Raw genomic sequence first — 19,016 nt, 5'->3', positions numbered from 1 at the left:
GAAGGGGCAAAGATGGAACTAACCAAGCCAGGAGTTCTTTTTCACTTTTCAATATCATTTACTTTGTTCCTAATTTAAACCCAATTAAGCATCCCTCATTTATCATTTTTACTACAGACCACAAACCCTCTTCTCCCCAAAATGTGGACAGGAACCTGCATACAAGGCCATAGGTGACCCTTTGTTCTATGCTACAAAGGCTGTCTCCACTCCTTGTCCCAGTGACCAGGGTATAACCCACCACCCCATCTTGAAGCTTCTTGGTACTTCATGGAATGAGCATGTGAAACCTAATCATTTGGTTGACTGTGTCCTGCTGACTGCCCTGTTCTGGTACCTGTGCCACCTTTGTGTTCAGAAGACAACTGAGAGTACCAGGAACCCTGAGACCTAGGGACATCAGAAAATGACTTTAGGGGTGGCGGCCTTGGCTCTCTGGGAGCAAATATCACCCATTTGTTACCTCCCGCCACACCCATTATCCCCAGCAGAAAGCAACCAGACTGGGTCTCCTGCTGTACTAATGTATTCCATCTTTCAAAAAGAAAGACATGATTTTAATATTACTTAACAATATGTTAAAAAAGTAGCCAGGCAGGCCTCCGTGTTAATACGGTTGTACGCTCTAGAACAGACTTGATGGTGTGAGTACTGGGTGGGTTTCTTGTTTTTAACGTTCTCATTCTGCAAGGGGTCTTACACAAGCTGGCTACAAGTCAGGGGGTCAAACACAAACAGCGCAACGTGTACACTCGGAAACAGTAGATTGTGAAAGAGTACAAAGGAGGCCTGCCCGCCCAGCCCGCCTTGGGTGGGACAAGGGCACATGGGAGCTGAGGGATGGCTGACACCCTGGCGGGGACAGATGACAGGACAGGGCGAGATGCAGAGGTGACAGAGCCACATGGATGATGCAAACTCGTCTCTGGCCACGGCCCAGGCCTCTGAGGCCGTGGTAGTGGAGGAATTGGCGGGAACTACTGTTCCATTCCGACAGCACAGAGCTACAATCAAAGAAGTCTCACTCACAGACTACACGCACACAAGCTAACAACGCAGGTCGAGCAGCAAGTTCTCGGTCTGGGGGTCTCAGGCACGGCATCCCGCCCTACACACCCTGGGTGGGTACCGAAGCTCTGTGGAGCCACTGAAGGGCTTGGCTCTTTTGACTCTTGAGTGACGCAGCCCAGCTGCCTCCCACATATCTCTCTTCAGGCAGTCCTCATTCAGTGGGCAGCAAAGGTGGCTTTCTTCAAGCTAAAGTTGGACCAGTTGATGGACAGTCTTTGTCGGTTCTGTCTAGCAGAGTCCAAGCAGAATCTGGCAAAACAAAATGGCAAATAGTCACAGGACAGAGCCTATACCCAGTTGGGCAACCACTACTCTAACCTCTTATTCTTGCTAGCAATTCACTGGAGAGGCTCAGTGAGGTTTAAGGTCAAAAGTCTCCATGGGTGGAAGAGTGGTACCACCCTGGCCAAGTGGCTCATGTATCTTTTGGTGCTTTCTGCCATCTGATACTGTGTTCAGGGGAGGGTCAAGATAGTATAAAAAAGCAGTGCTTAGTATAGGACAGAGTGTATCAAGCATCACTGAAGGGTTCAAGGAAAGCTCTTCTCATGTGGCCCTCCGGGAGCAGCTGACATTAGTCACTATTCTGTCAGAAAAAAGGGCTAGGGGGCTGCTACTTCCCTATCCCATAGGCTCCTAGGGACTGATGTAGATTCTGATACTCTGTCTAAGCTACTACTTAAGCCATACCCTGATGCCCAGCAGGAGTTTGGAACTGCTGGGCAGCATCAGGCCAGAAGTCACTATACAAGAAGCAGGACAGGGCAGCCCTACACAGTCTTCCTGTGATACATACCTTACAGTCCTGTTCAATAGCATGAACTTACTGAAAACAACAAATACGTTCAGGGTAAGAAGCCACTAGCTAGCTCTGCCTCCACAGCAGCCATGAGCCTCAGGAAGGAAAGCACTTTGTGGTCACTGTGGCTGGGCAGGAGAGTCACAACTAGGGCCATAGGCAGACACCCACTTGACCAGGACTTTGTACCACAAGAGATGCTAGGAAGAGCAGACTGCTAAGTTTAAGGATAATGTTGCCAGGAGCCAACCCAAAACTTCTGTAACTGACAGAAAGTGTTACAAGCTTTGTAGACCCTATAGTCTGTGACAATCTGGCACCTTGCTTAAATGACACACAGGGAGCTGTGGTCACACAGACTCAGCTGATGTCTCTGATGTTCATGTGAAACAACATTTAGAGAATGAAATTCAAACTCAGTATAATTTCTGTGCATGCAAAAATATTTGTTTCCCAACTGTTTCAATGCGCACATTCTCTTAGCTCAGCAGTCACACAGAACCAAAGGCAGGCTGGGTACGGCCCATAGCCTGCATTAAGTGAATTGAATCAAAGGCAATAGCTAATCCCATGTGTAAAGTTGACATTCTGGCCTGTCTTAAACCTATTCATGAAAAAACTTAGTATGATGGGACAGATTACAATACTCTGGCCTTCCACTTCATCCAAGAAGACATGTCCTTGATACATGAAGGCTTTCAGGCTTGAATACATCTGCAAGTTCTGTGCTCTAAGCCATAAACACTGGAAGCTAAGAGCTTCTGAAAAAGATTACCCTTTGAGGATGGAGACAGTCCAGTGATAAATGCATAATTGCTCTTCCAGAGGATCCACTTTTGGGTCCCAATACCCATGTTGGGTGGTTCACAACTTCCTGTAACTCTAGTTCCAGGGCATCTAATATGATCTTCTATCCTGAGGGCATTCCCATATGTGCACACACCCCCACCCAAAACTTACCACCCTTTGCCCTGTGTCTCAGGCAATGATGGCCAATTTGCATATTAATGATGGAAAGGGTATTTTCTTTGTTTAAAAACTTGCATAATTTTTCATTTTCACCATTCCAGCTCTGATTGAGGAAGCAGAAATTATAATAAAACCTAAAATGATGGTTTTCAGGCAGTTTAAATATTTGTGTTTAAACTGTGGTACAATCATTCAACCAGATACCTGTGGCTGCCCAGCTACGTGCTGAAAATCTTGAGGCCTATATTAAGTCTCTGCCAGGGAAGGGCTGTGCCATCTCAGTTCCAGAATCCAAACTCCCTTTCCCTGAGCTAACTTTCTACACTTCTATTATATCTCCTTTCCAATTGTTTCCCACATGTATGGGCTCTATCCTAGACCCCTTTCCTTACTTAGCAGGAAGAATAACCAAAGATGAAACCCTGTCTGGAAAAACCAAAAAGAAAAGGTGGGAAAAAGAACATCTCACTCCTTAAATGGGCTGGAGAGATGACTCAGAGATTAAGAGCACTGGCTGATCTTCCAAAAGACCCAGATTCAATTCCTAGCACCCATATGACAATTCGCAGCTGTGTAACTCCACACGTCAAATGCCACATGTCCACGAGAGCCATCTATGAGGCATTCAAGAACACAGGTGGCAGAATCAGAAGCAGTAGGCTTGGAGAGGTCCCAGGTTAAGTGAGTCTGCTTATTCAGGCCCACAAGGTGAACAACCACTATCAGCATACAGAAAATGGAAGAAGTGAGTGAGGATGAGGTGTGTATGTAAGAGCAGGTGTGTGAGTGGCATGGGGTCAGAGATAGAGTGGGCGCTATCTGCTATGTGGCTTGCTCATGATATTCATTCAGAGTGACAGAAATGTTACAGGAGGGTCACAGGAAAAGGAAAACCAGATAAGCCTGGCAACCAGAAACCCAACAATGTCTTGACATGCAAGCTTCAGGTTACCTTTTGAAATACTCCACCTCCCGCTCAGTCTCATCCATATCCACACTGTCCAGGTCGATGTCTTTAGGCAGGAAAACATCATCTATAAAGTGAAGGAAAGGAACACATTTATCAGAGTGATCACCTCACCAGAATAAACATCCACAAAAGTTTAAGGCAAGACTGCCCTAAAGGCTATGAGGGCAGACTGCTCTTGTGAATACCTAGAGCCACTCACCCATGTGCCAAACTAAGCCATCAATGCTTCAAGGACCCATCAAAAAGATCCACCCAGACTCACAACTTAGGGCTTCCCAAATCAAAAGTCTAGCCTTCCTTTACTTTGCAAGTCATTAGCAGAGGAACATTCTACCTCTCAGAATCTTAGCCATGTCAGAGAATTTCAAATTCTCTCCCCTGTTGAGCCCACATCTGACTGGACATTTGAGTCCCTTCCCCAAGCTTGGCTCAAAGTTCCAAGTATGCAGTAACAACGAATATGTAAAGGTATTTCTACAGTTTTGATACAAATTCTCAAGTGTGTACATGAAAGGCATCCCCAAACAGAAAGAGCAAAAGAATAAAAATAACCCATGTTCATTTGCCCTCTGGGAAAAAAAAAAAGAAAATGTAAAGGTAGAGGTAGTTCACACTTCTTTGTTAAAAGTGAGCCTCAGTCTCCACAAACCATCACCCTAGTTCCTTCCATCACAGTGTCATAATTAAGGCACATCTCACTTGCCTAATAGCAGTTGCTACTGTGGCAACTTACATATTTAGAGTATTGAGGACAGGAGTGTCCACTTTGAAAAGTAACAAGGACCAGGAGAGTACTTTTAGATACTCAGGGTATCTAAATTCAGAAGGAAGGTAAAGACAACTAAAGGCAGCCAAAGATTCACACCAGGTTCTCAACATCTGCACAGGGATGCACTCCAGACAGACCCCAAGGGTTCAAGCAGTAGGAATGAAAAGCACAGAAAGAAATTGGCATGGAAGTGAAGAAAGACAAGAGGCAAAAACAGGGCCAATGAGACGGCTTATCGAGAAATAGCACTTATTGCCAAGTTCTGACTGCCTTTGTTGGATTCCTGCAACAATGCTGAAGGAGAGAACCAACTGTGAGCTGCCTACTGCCTCCATCCACGCACTATAGCATGTTAACATACTCCTGAAACAAGTAAGTGTAAAAAGAAGAAATGACTCAAAAGCATAGACAAACCATATACACACAAACCATGAATAGTTTAACAGAACTCTGGCCTCTCTGAGGAAGACACATTGCAGGGGTGTGAGGAGTGCAGCTCAGCAACCTTTTCCGAGTCTCAGGGCAGAGCAATCACAACACAAACTGAGCACACCAGTACAGGTACAGTACTACAGTGTCTAGCATATACTTTCCCAAGCATAATTATCAATCTCAGGCTGAGAAAGTAGCTTAGTTTATGAGTGTTTGTACAATCTCCAGTAATACATGTAAGTTGGACATGGTACATCCCTGTAATCCCAGGACTCAGGAGATGTAAGCAGGAGGATGAGAAATTCAAAGTCATTGTCAGACACATAGAAAGGAGGGTCTGTTTAGAATACACGAGACCTTGTCTTATAAAACCTTAGACTAAGAAGTGGTATTTAGTACGGAGAACAGCATATTAAAAATGCAGATGTGACTCAAGAATTTTAATTCTAATGGAGCCCTACATTCACTGTCAATGAAGAGAAATTCAGATGGGAGGGGCATATTGAGGCTGTCTTCCACTTATCAGTGGACCAGGGCACTTAGAAGAAGGTCTGTCCCAAGAATTACCTGAAGATGCTATATTCTGACAAAGTAGAAGCAATGAAAATGAGTAAGATGAAGAGAAGGAATGTGAATACCAAAGCAGAAAGAGCAAAATTGGCTCACTGACAGCTATAGAGGAAGGAGGAGGTGTGGTGAATAATGCCTTGAAGAAAAACAAAGCAGGATATGAAAGGGGATGAAGGGACTAAGCACTGGGACACTGAAATAGTAAGTAAAGAGTCTACCACAGTTAGGATATAGTTTGATAGCACAAATCCACACTGAGGCTTAGCTCCTTGTATAGCAGAGCTAGGAGGTGGGGCCTAGCGGGCAGAGCCTCATGAATGATTCTCACAGGAGTCAGTTCTTTCCCTAAAGGACCTAGATTATTTATCAAGAGTGCAAGTCCTGGGGACTGGAGAGATGGCTCGTCTTTCCAGAAAATGCCAGTTCAAATCCCAGCATCCAAGTCAGGCCGCTCACAGCTGCCTGTAACTCCAGCTTCAGACACCAAGACAGACAGACAGACCGACAGACAGACAGACACAGAGACAGACACAGACACACACACACCAAATTAAGGGGAAAAAAAGTGCATGTTCTGAAGCAGATCATCCCTCCATCTCCCCAAGAAACTACTTTCTTTTCTTAGGACTTTCCTGCTCTCCCTAGGAGTAGCACAAGGCCCATCATACATATGGCTGCTCGATCTTGCACTTCTCAGTTTCTCAAACTGAGTGAAACTAACCCCTTTTCATACTGACTGTCCCAGATGTTTTGTTATAGCAACAGAAAAAAAGATTAAGATAAACATGAATACAAATCACCAATTTCCTCTAAGTGCCAAAAATGTTTAGAAATAAGTGCTGAAAATATCAGAGAAAAAAACAGCACATACAAGATATTCAAAGTAATTACAAGATAGTGACAAGACTGAGGCACTATAAAGTTATTATAACAAATGTGAATGGCATTAATTCACCAAAGAAGATTCTTTTCTCAATGACCCCAAGCCCTGACAGGGTCCCATTATATAGCCTGGGCTAACTTTGAAGTGTGTCCTTGCAATTCCAGTTAGTCAGGGGGTTAAGGCAGGACTTTCAAATTTGATGTTAACCTGAGCAACTTAGTAAGATCCTGCCCCCCAAAGACTGGAGATGCATCTTAGTGGCAGAGTGCTTCCAATATAAGTAATTAATGTATCACAAATAGCTAAGGCAGAAATACATCTGTATCTCAAGTTCACATGGGGAATTCAAAAAAGCTGACACATACCAGCTCTGCCCTAGTTAGGACTGAAGGAGTCCCACAAAGGCCATGAAGCTACTGGGAGGTAATGGAAACTATGGAGGTGGGGATACAAGAAAGAAATTAGATCATTGGGGAACACATTCTTAAAGGGGACAGCAGCTCTTTCCTTCTTCCCCCATGTCATCGTAAGATGAACTGATTTTATCTGTCATCATGTGCTGCCCCATCAAAGGCCCCAAAGCAATAGGGCTAACTGACTAGAGACTAAAATCTTAAAAACTGAGAGAAAAATAAGCCTTCCCTTTTTAGAAGTTGATTATATCAAGTATTCTGTTCTAATAATAGAAAGCTATACATTAGGTTGCAAATGGAGTGAACTGTATAATTCAGGATAGAGAAATGTTCAAACACTGTAACCATGATGGGGTAGGGAAAGAATACCTAGAAATGAACAACAAACAGACCCTTCTACACACCTAGAAACTCAAGCTGTCAATATGCTAACAGGTGAAAGGAGAAAAAAGTCACACGCGTGCACAAATACAGTTAACATGGAAACCGTGGAATTTCTAAATAACCGAGTGAAAAAGACACTTTAAGACCACAGTGCCAAGTGTGGAGACACTAGCCTGTGATCCCAGCACTCAGGAGGTGACGGCAGAGAGAAAACTGACAACATACACATGTGCAGCAGGCTTGAGCTCCTTCATAAGATCTTGTTTTAAAAATTTTTTTTTAGGAAACAAAGTAATGCTCAGCAGATAACTCCACTTTTTATCAATAAAGATGGAAGAGGCATGAAAACAAATTAAATTTCTTTCTTTTCTTTTTTAGAAAGTCCCTCCACATAGCCTTAGCTGTCCTCGAACTCACAGAGGTAGACTTGCTTTCTTTTTGCCTCCAGAGTGCTAGGATTAAAGATACTACACACGGTTTCAAACTAGATTTCTAAATTAAAAAGTTAGACAATGGTCAGCAAAACTGCAAACAGCAAACCAAAATCACATGGAAAAAATAAAAGTAAATGCAGAAAACTATAGAACAAAAAAGGAAAAAAAGAGAAATTCTGAGTTAAAACAACGAAACTTAAAAGGCACAGATCACTATACAAAGTGAGAAATGGCAAGGAGAAAGTAATAAGTGTTCTGGCCACAGATCAAAATTGCAAGTTCAGCCTTGGCTGTACAGTGTGGGCCACATAAGAGCCTGCCCTGAACAAGCAAACAAATGTTAACATACTCTGCAGACATGTATACAAAACTTGAAATTTTAGCTGAAAAGGGAAATTTACTAAAGAAAAGTAGTCTTCCAAAATTAACCTCATCACATGAAGAAATATAAGATTTCCACGGGGACAGACAGAATGTTGTTAAACTTCTAAAGCCTGTTAACAGTTCCAATGCAGCCTGAAGGTATTCCAGAGCTGAAATAAGAAAACTCAGAAAGCTCTCTACTTCCTTTTATGAAGAAAGTATGATAGCCACTCTCACCCAACCCTGTACAAACACAGAAAAGTAATCAAAAACAGCAACAAAAGGGAAAGTTACAGACCCAAAGTAACAACAAACTGAATCTCAACTGAAGAATATAATTACCACAGGCAAGTGGTAATTACTACAAAAATTTAAGGTTTGCTTAATATTAGGAAACTAGAACAATAACATTATTATGAATAGGTCAGAGGAGAAACATCATAATTACCTCATAAAAACATTCAAGAAATGTAAGAGTCACTGGCTTTTCTCCTAGCATTAGGTGGAATATGTAAACCTTAGAGGTGCAAGACTTGGAAGAGAGGCTTTGTGTCATGGTGCACACCTTTAATTAGTACTGGATACCATGAAGCAGGCAGACCTCTAGGTTAGCCAAAACTACATAATGAGACCTTGTCTCAAGAAACAAACAAACAACAAAAGAAACTAGTCCCACCCCCACACACAACAAAAACCCCAAAGGTTGGATATAGTTAAGTGGTTAGAAGCATTGGCTACTCTTCCAATCCAGGTTTGATTCCTATCACCCACACAGCAGTTCATTACCATCCTTAACTCTAGTTTCAGGGAAAACTGAGACTCCTCCGGCCTCCATAGGTACATGTACATGGTACACAGACATAGGCAAGATGTCCATACACATAAACAGTTAAAATCAAGCTGGGCATGGTCATGCATGCCTTTATTTCTATCACTCAGAAGGGAAGGCAGAGGCAGACAAAAATATCTGAGGTCAGACTGAGAAAAGATACAAATTAGTATAATTTAGAAATGAAAAAGAAGTCGGTGGTGGTGGTGCATGCCATATCCCAACACAAGTAGATCTCTGAGTTTGAGTCTGGTCTATAGAGCGATTCCAAGTCAACCAGGGGAGTTACACAGAGAAACCCTGTCTCAAAAAAATACAGAAGAAATGAAAAGGAAGATGACATTGTAACATAAATGAATGAAATACAGAAAATTTTAAGGATCTATTTTTAAACTTCCATTCCACCAAATTGGAAAATGTAAAAGAAATGGATATATGCATACAACATACCAAAATCGAAGAGATGAAATAAATAATTCAAACAGATCTATAAAGAGCCACAAGGTTGAAGCAGTACTAAAAACCTTCCTGCATTAGAAAAAGCCCATGACTAGATGGAACTGTAGTAGAATTCTATACAAACTTCAAAGAAAAACTAATGCCAATACTATTTAAATTATTCCATAAAAAATTAAAGGCTTCCAAATTCTTCTGAGTCCAATATCTCCTTGATACCAAGACCAGATAAAGACATTACAATAACAAAACAGCCAGGTATGGTGACATACACCTTTAGTCCCAGCACTTGGGAGGCAGAGGCAGGGGATTTCTGAGTTTAAGGCCAGCCTGGTCTACCCTGAGAGTTCCAAGGCAAGCCAGGTCTACACAGAGAAACCCTGTCTTGGAAACAAACCCAAAACCAAAACAAAACAAATCAAAAGAAAGAACTAGAAGAGTAGGGCTGGTATGTAGCTAGTTGATAGAGGACTTGCCACAAAACCCCAGGTTCAATCCCCCCTGCTGGATAAAATGGGAGTGGTAGAACACATCTATAATTCTAGTATTTAAGCCATTGAATCAGGAGGATTAGAAGTACAAGGTCACCCTATGCTACACAACAGGAATCGGAGGCTATTCTAGATTACAAAGACCCTATTAAAAAAAAAAAAAAAGCAAAACACAAGCTATACAAACCAAGCAGCAGCAGCAGCAGCAGCAGCAACACCACCCACACCCACACGACAACACATATTTACATAATCAGTCAGTTAGGCTTCACTGCTAAACAGGAATACAATTTGAGCAACATATATTTTTAGGAGTCAGATATTAAAACTTAAAAAGAAACAGATTATATTACATTCAATAATAATTTAATAAGATAAATCAAAGTACTGTTTCAACATTTAATTAATATAAATGTGTATTATGGTAAAGGATGTAGCTCAGAGAGGGGTACAGTGCTTTCTGTCATGCACAGGCTGAGTTTCAATCTTAGCACTGAAAAATAAATACATGGAGAATATTGTATCCATCTTAAAATTAAGGTCCAAAATGCTAAGGCACTGTAAGTCATACAGATGAAGAGCAGCAAAAACTTAAAAAAAAAAAGGTGAGAAGAGCCTGTAAAATACATAGAGACTCCAAAAATAACAGTTCAGAATAATAAACACAGGATAAATTGCTAAGCCAGACACAGACCCCAGAGCATATGAAAAACTACTGCAGGCCCAACAGTAGTGGCATACACCTTTAATCCCAGCACCTGTGAGGCAGAAGCAGACAGATCTCTGTGAGTTCAAGGCAAGCCTGGTCTACAAATAAGTTCTAGGACAGGCTCCAAAGTTACACAGAATTCCTGTCTCATAAAACAAAACAAACAAACAAATAACAAAATTCTAGTTAGAAAACAAAACAAGAAAAAGGTATATGTTGGATAGCTTTATATTACCTTGACACAGGCAAGAGTCATTGTGGAAGAGGGAATCTCAATTGAGAAAATGACCCTACCAGACCGGCCTGTGGCCAAGCTTGTGGTTCATTTTCTTGATTTATGATTGATGTGTGAGGGCCCAGTTCATTGTGTTGATGGTGCCACCACTGGGATGGTGGTCCTGGGTGTTGTAAGAAAGCAGGCTTAGCAAGCATGAGGAGTAAGTCAGTAAGAAGAGCTACTCTATGGCCTTTGCCTCAGCTACTGCCTCCTGGTTTCAGCCTTGAGTTCCTGTCCTGACTTTTCTGGATGACAGGCTACAAGCTCTAAAATGAAATCCTTTCTCCACAGTTGCTTTGGTCATAATGTTCTATCACTACAACAGAAACTCTTAATTAAAACAAGATATGAATAGAAATTTTACAAAAAGACTTACAAAATTTCTGTAAAAGTCCGTAGACTTTTGAAGCACATTTGAAACAACTGTAAAGAACAATTGTAAAGAGCAAGGAAGAGTTCTTTGAACAGATATGAAGATGCCCCCCAGAATAAATTAAGTTTAAAAAGGAAAACCAGCAAAGGCAAAAGAATATTCAGCATGCCACCTTTATGAATAAAACAGGAAGTTCATACTTCACCAGAGTATGAGGACAGAAAATTCTGAAATTACCTCAAGATATTCTACACCCAGGTAAGTCAGTAACCATGTAAACAAGAGATCAAGTTCTTACTATCCAAGGATGCCTGAGAACACACACCATGCACTGGACTGTTGTGGGAACTCACTGTGGCATAGATAACAAAACTTGCGATGGGAACCATCAATGTAATATATTAGAAACAGGCAAATACCACCTCACCCCAAGATGACTCAGGATGGGAGGGATGTTACAGATGCAACCTTCCTTACCCTGCAGTTTTGTACCTGTAGATTCAACTAACCGAAGATCAAAATTATATTGAAAAAAAATTTGTGCACGTCTTATAGCTTTTTATGTCTAGAATTATTTCAGAATAATAATGCAGTAGCTACAATTATTGTTGGGGGAAAAGTCACAGATAAGAAGCATTCCCACGGGCTGAGAGATGGCTCAGAGGTTAAGAGCACTGACTGTTCTTCCAGAGGTCCTGAGATCGATTCCCAGCAACCACATGGTGGTTTACAACCATCTGTAGTGAGATCTGATGCCCTCTTCTGGCCTGAAGGAATATGTGCAGGCAGAACACTGAATACAAAATAAATAAATATATCGTTTAAAAAAAAAAAAAGCACTCCCACCTGCAAGGGCCTGTAGAGAACTCTCACACACACACAGAACAGTGCCAGCCAAGGCTGGGAGTAGTTCCCCTGTGATCTTTATTTACCAATTGAACTGCTGGTTCTGTCTCCTTTCTTCTTTTTATTTTTCTTATTCTTGCCCTTGGGCTGAGGAGAACTTGCCAGAATCAGCCTGCCATTCTGCAGGAGCTGGCTGGGGGGAGGGTGGCTCAGGAGTGACAGTGCTCAGCTTCTCCTCTTTGATGTGGCTCAGCTGCTTTTTGTTGTTGTTGTTGCTATTGGCCTTTCTCTCATCTCTCTTCTGCTCTGTGAGGAGAGCAAGGTCAACTACTTTAGGCTTTAACTCAGGCTGGGCCCGGGGCTTGGGCTGCACCTCCGTGGTTTTGGGAGGCTCCACAGGCTTCCTGGATGGCTCATTGCTAGTCTTGCTGGTCTGCTTTAACTTTTGTTTGCTGTTTCCCTCTTTGTGATGATGCATCATATCCAAGAGAAACGCAAGAGGTTCGTGCTGCTTTCCATTGACTTCCTTGGGTAGCAGAAGCTTGGAGTCTCTGGGGTCCACGGGGTCTGTAGCATCCCCGTTGGCTCCAGGCCCTGGCCTGGGCTCTAAGTGGTTCATGTGTCTGGAAGGGGAGTGAGATGAGGTTTCTGGTTCTTCAGTTTGTTCTATTGAGCCATTGTGGATGTTTTCAGAGTTAGAGATAGACTCTGTTGCTGCCTGAAAATTTCTAGCAAGCATGTCCAACTTAGAACAGTCTTTACTTGGCCGTTCCTTTTTCTTCTTTTTTGCAGCTCTTAATTTCTGAAGCTCCTGAAGCCGCTGAAATTCCTCCTTGAAACGCTGCTCCTCATCTTCCTCTTCTTCTTCCTCCTCCTCCTCCTGTTGCTTTTGCTCTTCCTGATGATGCAGATGCTCCCGTGCCTTGGCCTCAGCTTCCAGGCGTGCCTTCTCTTCCAGCTGTCAATGAAGAACAGAGAAAAGGTCTTAAGACCATGGCAAGAATTCTATAACTTGACAGATCTGCTAAGGTGGCTCAGCACTTGCCTGATGACTTAAACTTAACCAAGACCCACAAGGTGGAGAACCATCCTGCAAAAGTTGTCCTCTGATTTATACACATATCATGATGCTCCCTTCCCTCCATACAAGGAAGAGTAATTTAAAATAAGTCTCTAAAAACTTGAGATCAGTCACGTATTACAAAATAAACTTTGAAAGAGACATTAACAACTAAAAGCTTAAACACACATGCTTGTAATTATTTCGACTTACAGAACTGTTGGATATTATCTACCTACTGAAGCAAACGCTTACTTTACTAAGAACAGGGCTAGGTATTGGGAGCAATCAAAGCAGCTGTTGCACTGTGTGTGCAACGCTCAGAGAGCTTTTTTGTGTGGAAGGCAAGGAATCAACATACTGATTCCTGATTGCATAAGCTCCTGACAATTTAGCTGTCCAGGTGAGGGCTGAAACTAATATGGTCCTTCCTAAATAAGACACAAACAAAATGTGTCCAAACATTAAAAACAAACAAAAAAATCCCTTCCCACGCTAGCAGACAGTCTCAACATATGTCGACTTGCACAAGGGCAAAGGGCTTTCAGAACTATTCAGCACCACAGCAAATGTGACCCCAGCACATTTCTGCTTTCCAACTTGATGGAGAGAAGTTTTTCACCAAGTGAAGATTTCATTTTATTAATGATACTAGACCACGGGGCATGTCCTGTCACAGTCCTGAACTTGGGCAAGTAGATCTCTACCTCTGGTGACATGCTATGCCCTCTGGAGAGGTGAATAACTGTTCAGGTGTTTCCACTAAGGACAGTTGGCTAATCTTAACCTTTATAAAGTTTATGTTATGAACTGTCCTTCAAGTAGATTGGCCTGAGGGACAGAACAAGAATGAGGGAAGTCTGCTTGGAAAGGCATATGCAGGCACTGCAGGATAGAGGTCAGTCTCATACCAAAGGCATTTCCTCATCCTCAGCTTTTAACCTCACAAAGTCCCATCCACTCCCCATGGCAAAAGTTCTTCCTTCTGTCTCTCTGGAAGGAAGGTTCTTACAAAGGTAGAGGCTCTGCCGTTCCACTGGCCAGGGCAGCCTCCATGAAGTTTACTACAAACTCACTACTCTGGGAGAAGACATCAAGTGATGAAGCTTCTAGGTGAGGCTACCTGAGACACACCGGTTTTCAGAGCTCCAGGACAGGCACGTCAAGCAGACCTGCCTTCTGAAACGTGCACCTGTATGCCCTGGAATGGAGAGCTGTCACTTACCTTTCTCTGCTTGTGTCTTGCTCGTTTGGCTGCCCGACTACTACTAACTGGCTTGGCCTCTGAGCTGTTTATAAACTGTAACAAATCCTCCACTCTCCGATGGTCAACTACACCCTCCCGTTCTGAGATCTGCTCCATTTTCTTAGGTTGTTCTTCCTTCCTCTTGGTCAGCCGTAAACGGAGTTTTTCCCTCATTTCTGCATAATTTCTACTTGTTGGTGCAGCTGGAGGCTAGGGTAAGAATATACCTAAATTAGACCTCAAGTTTGAACAACTTTGAATGTAACAAATTTCAGAACTTATCTCTAAAAATAACCTGTGTAAATTTAATTTAAATAATTACTTAAATAGCATATAATCATTGTAAAACAAAAAATTAAAGAAATAATATGAATGGTATTACCACAAAACCTACTTTTCAATTTGGTATACGTTTGTGAAAATCTGGCAAAATACATACAAATGAATTTTTTTAAGTTGAAAGCAAACCAAACACACATATTTATATATCTATTTTTACTTAGTGTAGTGGGATTCTTTTCTTCCCCACACCAGAGCTGCGGACCAAAACCAGGGCTTTGAACTGGCTAGGCAAGAGCTCTATCAACTGAGCTACTGAACTAATTCCCCAACTCTAGAATTATCTTTTGAGATGCTGATAAATCTCTGTACCATAGCTCTTCAATATTTACTTTCCTTTTTAATATTAAAAGGGAGACAAAAGGGAAAAATACCTGGTTCTCAGTCCTACTGCCAATTCCTTATTATTAAAAAAAACACACATATTTTAGGAAATGGAGATTGAACAAAGCAAAAACAAAACAAAATGTACGTGGCTCCTTTATTTCTTGTTTCCCTTCCCTAGGAATCATGGGGAACCTTGGATTGCATAAATATAGTTCCTGTTCTGTAGAGTTGTACATGCATGTAGTATACCAATAGCTTTTGTACTCATCCAAGAAGAAGGTTCATATTATCTACAGACGGCTTGAGTCAAACTACAGAGAGGTTTAGTTAACAACCTACTTCATTGACTATTTAAAATCTCACAAACAAATACAAAAATGAAGCAAAAGGCAAGTGGCTCAGTTCTGTAACCACAGCATTAAGGAGCCCAAAGCATAAGAATTGCCGCAAATTTGAAACCAGCCTGGCCACATGAGTTCCAGGTCAGAATGGAATATGAAGAGAAATCCTGTCTCAAAAATCAGAAACAATCACCACCAGTGAAAAGATAAAACCTGCAGTGATGAAATCCTGTTTCTTTAGGTAAGTACAATCTGAAAATGCACATAAAAGCTCAGGCATTCCTATAGTTTGGTAGTATTCATCTCCAGTTATCTTCTTTTACCCTTCTTATATTCCCTCTGAACCCTTTATTCCCAACAAGTTCCCTTCCTATCCTACTTTCATTTTTTTAAAATGGTCTATTAAGGAGCTGGAGAGAGGACCCAAGTTCAGTTCCCAGCACCCAGCTCACAATCACCTGCAACTCTAGTGCCAGGAGATCACAAGCCACTGGTAACCATAGGCACCTGCACTCATATGAACACACATGCAGTTACTCATACCTACATATAATTCAAAATAATAAAAATAAATCTAACATACAATTCTTGCTGAAGACTTAGCAAGTCACACAACTGGTGAGTCACAGTACACTGACGGCATGCACTTACCCCGCCATGTCCGAAGAACTCACAGTAGCAGCAGTCACAGTACTTGCCCTCCTTCTGGTTGGTGGAAGTTGAGGTGCTGGAGCTGTGCTCAGAGCAGCTGTCCTCATCTGCACTCTCATCCCCATCATCCTGCTGCGGGTCATAGACACCATTCTCGCAGCGGTGCCCTTCACAGTCAGGGTCACTGCAAAACCATGCACAGATCATTAGCAAGCAGCAACCCTGGAGGCACTAATTATTCCTCATGCCCACCCACTGTTCTGATTATTTTTCAGACCAAGGCAGCAAAGAGAGCTCATGGCGCTATGGTCAGAGAATCATGTGCCATCAGCCAAGACAGAGCAGTGACTAGGCTCAGCTGGGAGGTATGGCAGACATGTGGTCAGCAGTCATAGCACACCTACAGTGCCACTGTGACGGACACATGACTTTTCTGACTTCCCTGAGACCACTGGTTCCACAATGGGGGTTAAGAAGGACGTGCTTCTAACAGGCAAGTTCAAAGGTAACAGAAATAATTTTTTTAATAAAAATCACTGTGTGTGGTATTAGTTTCAGTATCTATATATTTATCTTGTAAATTTTCTGCAGAGTCTACCCAATGTATAGCAAAAACAACTTAAAAAAAAAAAAACAAGCAAGGCACACCACACCCTTAATGCCACCAGTGGAGATAGTCAGCATCCCTGACCCTGGTCTTGGCAGCCGGGCCATTGTTCTTTCCTCTGAAGAACTAGAGGCTGAGATTGAGACTGGAGCCTCTCCAACTCCACGGCCTTGGCCTCTGTTGGTGAGGTCTCTCTCTTCTGCACTGGACTTGTTACCTGCCTGGACCCAGAGCAGAGTCTGTAGCTATGTTAGTGCAGCATGGCTCCCAGCCCTCCTCACAAGGGACTTAGGCTCTGTGGCTCACCTGCAGACACTGGGAGGGGCACTGATGGAGCCATCTGTCGTGGAGGGCGGGGGTGCCACAGGGGTAGGACAGAAGCTCTTTCGTGTATCCATGAACCCAGGGGCTGTGGTTGCAGTTTTGGGGAATGATGGGGCAGCAAGATTTGGAAGGTGAGGTGTGGAGGCTGGAGAGAGTGCAGCAGGAGACAAAGCTGGGAGTGGGGCAAGGCCTGTGGGGCTGTTCCTTGGAGCAGCAGGTGCTGAGTGTCTGTGCTCTTCTTTGTTGAGGCCATGAAAAACATCACCTACATGTAGAGATACAAGAGAAACTGCCATTGGCTGAAGAAAACAAATATTCATGTTGCCTTTAATTACATTTCTTTTCCCATTTTTTTGATGTGTGTGGGGGTAGGGATTATGTTCAGACCTACAGAAACCAAAGAACACCCATTCATCTTCAGCCTGACTGGTCACATTTACTTGTTTTCCCCCCCCACACCAAATCTAGTCTTAACATCTGTAGCAAGCTGTGCTCCAGCTTGAGCTCTTGAGACCCTACATGTTTATAGACAACCTGCGATTTCTCCATTGTGGGCACCAGCATCAGAAGCCTGGAGCTCAGACTCCACATGTAATCTGAATCTAAACTCCTAACCTTACCAAGGTCATCACAGCTTCTCCAACTAATCCAGCTGCTGCTCAATTCATCCTTCCACAAGACAGACGTTTGTCAAGAGGCCAGCTGTCCACTAGTGTGGTTTATCTTATCACATCTGGGTGAACCATTTTAGAACTAAATCTCACAAAGGTTATAACTAGAGAATTAATGACCTTTGTTCCACTTGGGGTCTGTCAGATTTATAGTTCCCAGCTTCCTTCTGAGGGGGTGCCCATCATCACCTATAATGGGTCAGCTTCCATGGAAATGTTTGTTATGTTTGCCAAACTGGTATCCAGTATTATTATTATTATTATTTTGGTTTTTCAAGACAAGGTTTCTCTGTATTGTTTTTGGAGGCTCTCCTGGAACTCGCTTGTGGACCAGGATGGCCTCAAACTCACAGAGATCCGCCTGCCTCTGCCTCCCGAGTGCTAGAATTAAAGGCGTGGGCCACCAACGCCCGGCGCAGTATCCAGTATTCTTAATGTTCCCTGAAGAACTGAAGATGTGGTTCAATGGTAGCATGTTTGTCAAGCAAGTGTGAGGATCTGGCTGAAAGCACACTTAGCATGCGCACATGAGCGCTCTCTCTCTCTCTCTCTCTCTCTCTCTCTCTCTCTCTCTCTCTCTCTCTCTCTCTCTCTCTCTCTCTCTCTCTCTCCCTCTCTCTCACACACACACACACACACACAAAGGGGTGGTGTGTGGGTATCTTTTTAGCTGGTTACTATAGTACAAGCCTTGGAAAGTTGAAGCAAGAGGATTGCTGTGGACTTGAGGCTGGTCTAGACTTAACATAGAGAGACCCTGTCTCATCTCCCACCTCCTCAAAACAAAAGAAATACTCCTTTTGATACTTGTTATTAATTATCAGCTTGACAGACTCTGGAATCATCTAGGAGATAGATGACTGGGCATGCCTGTAGAGAGTTATTCTGATTATTTTCATTCATGTGGGAAGACCTATCTTAATTGTAGGTGGAACAGTTTCCTGGACAGGAGAATCTGGACTCTACTCTGAAGACACTGAATTGAGCATGTGCATGCATTCACTGCTCTCAGTTTCCTGATTATGGAGGCAATGTGACTAGTTGCTTCAAACTCCAGATGCCTTGATTTCCACAGTAGGACAGACATAAATCCTTTTTTCTTGGGTTGCTTCTTTCAGGGTATTTTGTCACAAGAGCAAAATAAATAAATAAATAAATGAATAAACAACTCCCCGATTAGACTGACCTATATCATTCAACGGAAAGCTGACTGCAGCACACTATTCTTTCTACTTTATGCTTCGGTAAAGAGGAGTTTCTCAACCTTATGAGCCTCTCTGGACATCCTTAGGGATTCCTGACTGAGTGCCATGGTTCATCATATCCTTTTTCATGCCCTTCAGTAAGGAGCACAATCATGATTCTTTCTGATGCTCAAACTGCCTCAACTTTTGTTGATGAGGTACAAATCA

The 19,016-nt window shown here is 42.6% G+C and overlaps 1 protein-coding gene across 1 annotated transcript in view; it reads right to left on the bottom strand.

The window, feature by feature from the left end:
• Positions 1-510: 510 nt before the first annotated feature.
• Positions 511-19,016, bottom strand: part of Fam193a (family with sequence similarity 193 member A) — a 107,643-nt gene continuing 89,137 nt past the window's right edge. Inside the window, 7 exon segments of the mRNA XM_040746921.1 lie at positions 511-1,320; positions 3,792-3,873; positions 12,125-12,236; positions 12,238-12,996; positions 14,324-14,554; positions 16,003-16,186; positions 16,916-17,198. Coding sequence (XP_040602855.1) covers positions 1,227-1,320; positions 3,792-3,873; positions 12,125-12,236; positions 12,238-12,996; positions 14,324-14,554; positions 16,003-16,186; positions 16,916-17,198 — 1,745 coding nt within the window. The 3' untranslated portion in view covers positions 511-1,226.

Source organism: Mesocricetus auratus, unplaced genomic scaffold (genome assembly GCF_017639785.1).
Source record: "Mesocricetus auratus isolate SY011 unplaced genomic scaffold, BCM_Maur_2.0 Super-Scaffold_100006, whole genome shotgun sequence".
NCBI lineage: Eukaryota > Metazoa > Chordata > Mammalia > Rodentia > Cricetidae > Mesocricetus > Mesocricetus auratus.
The sequence above is the reverse complement of the archived record's forward strand: the minus strand, read 5'-3'. Positions and strand labels throughout refer to the sequence as shown.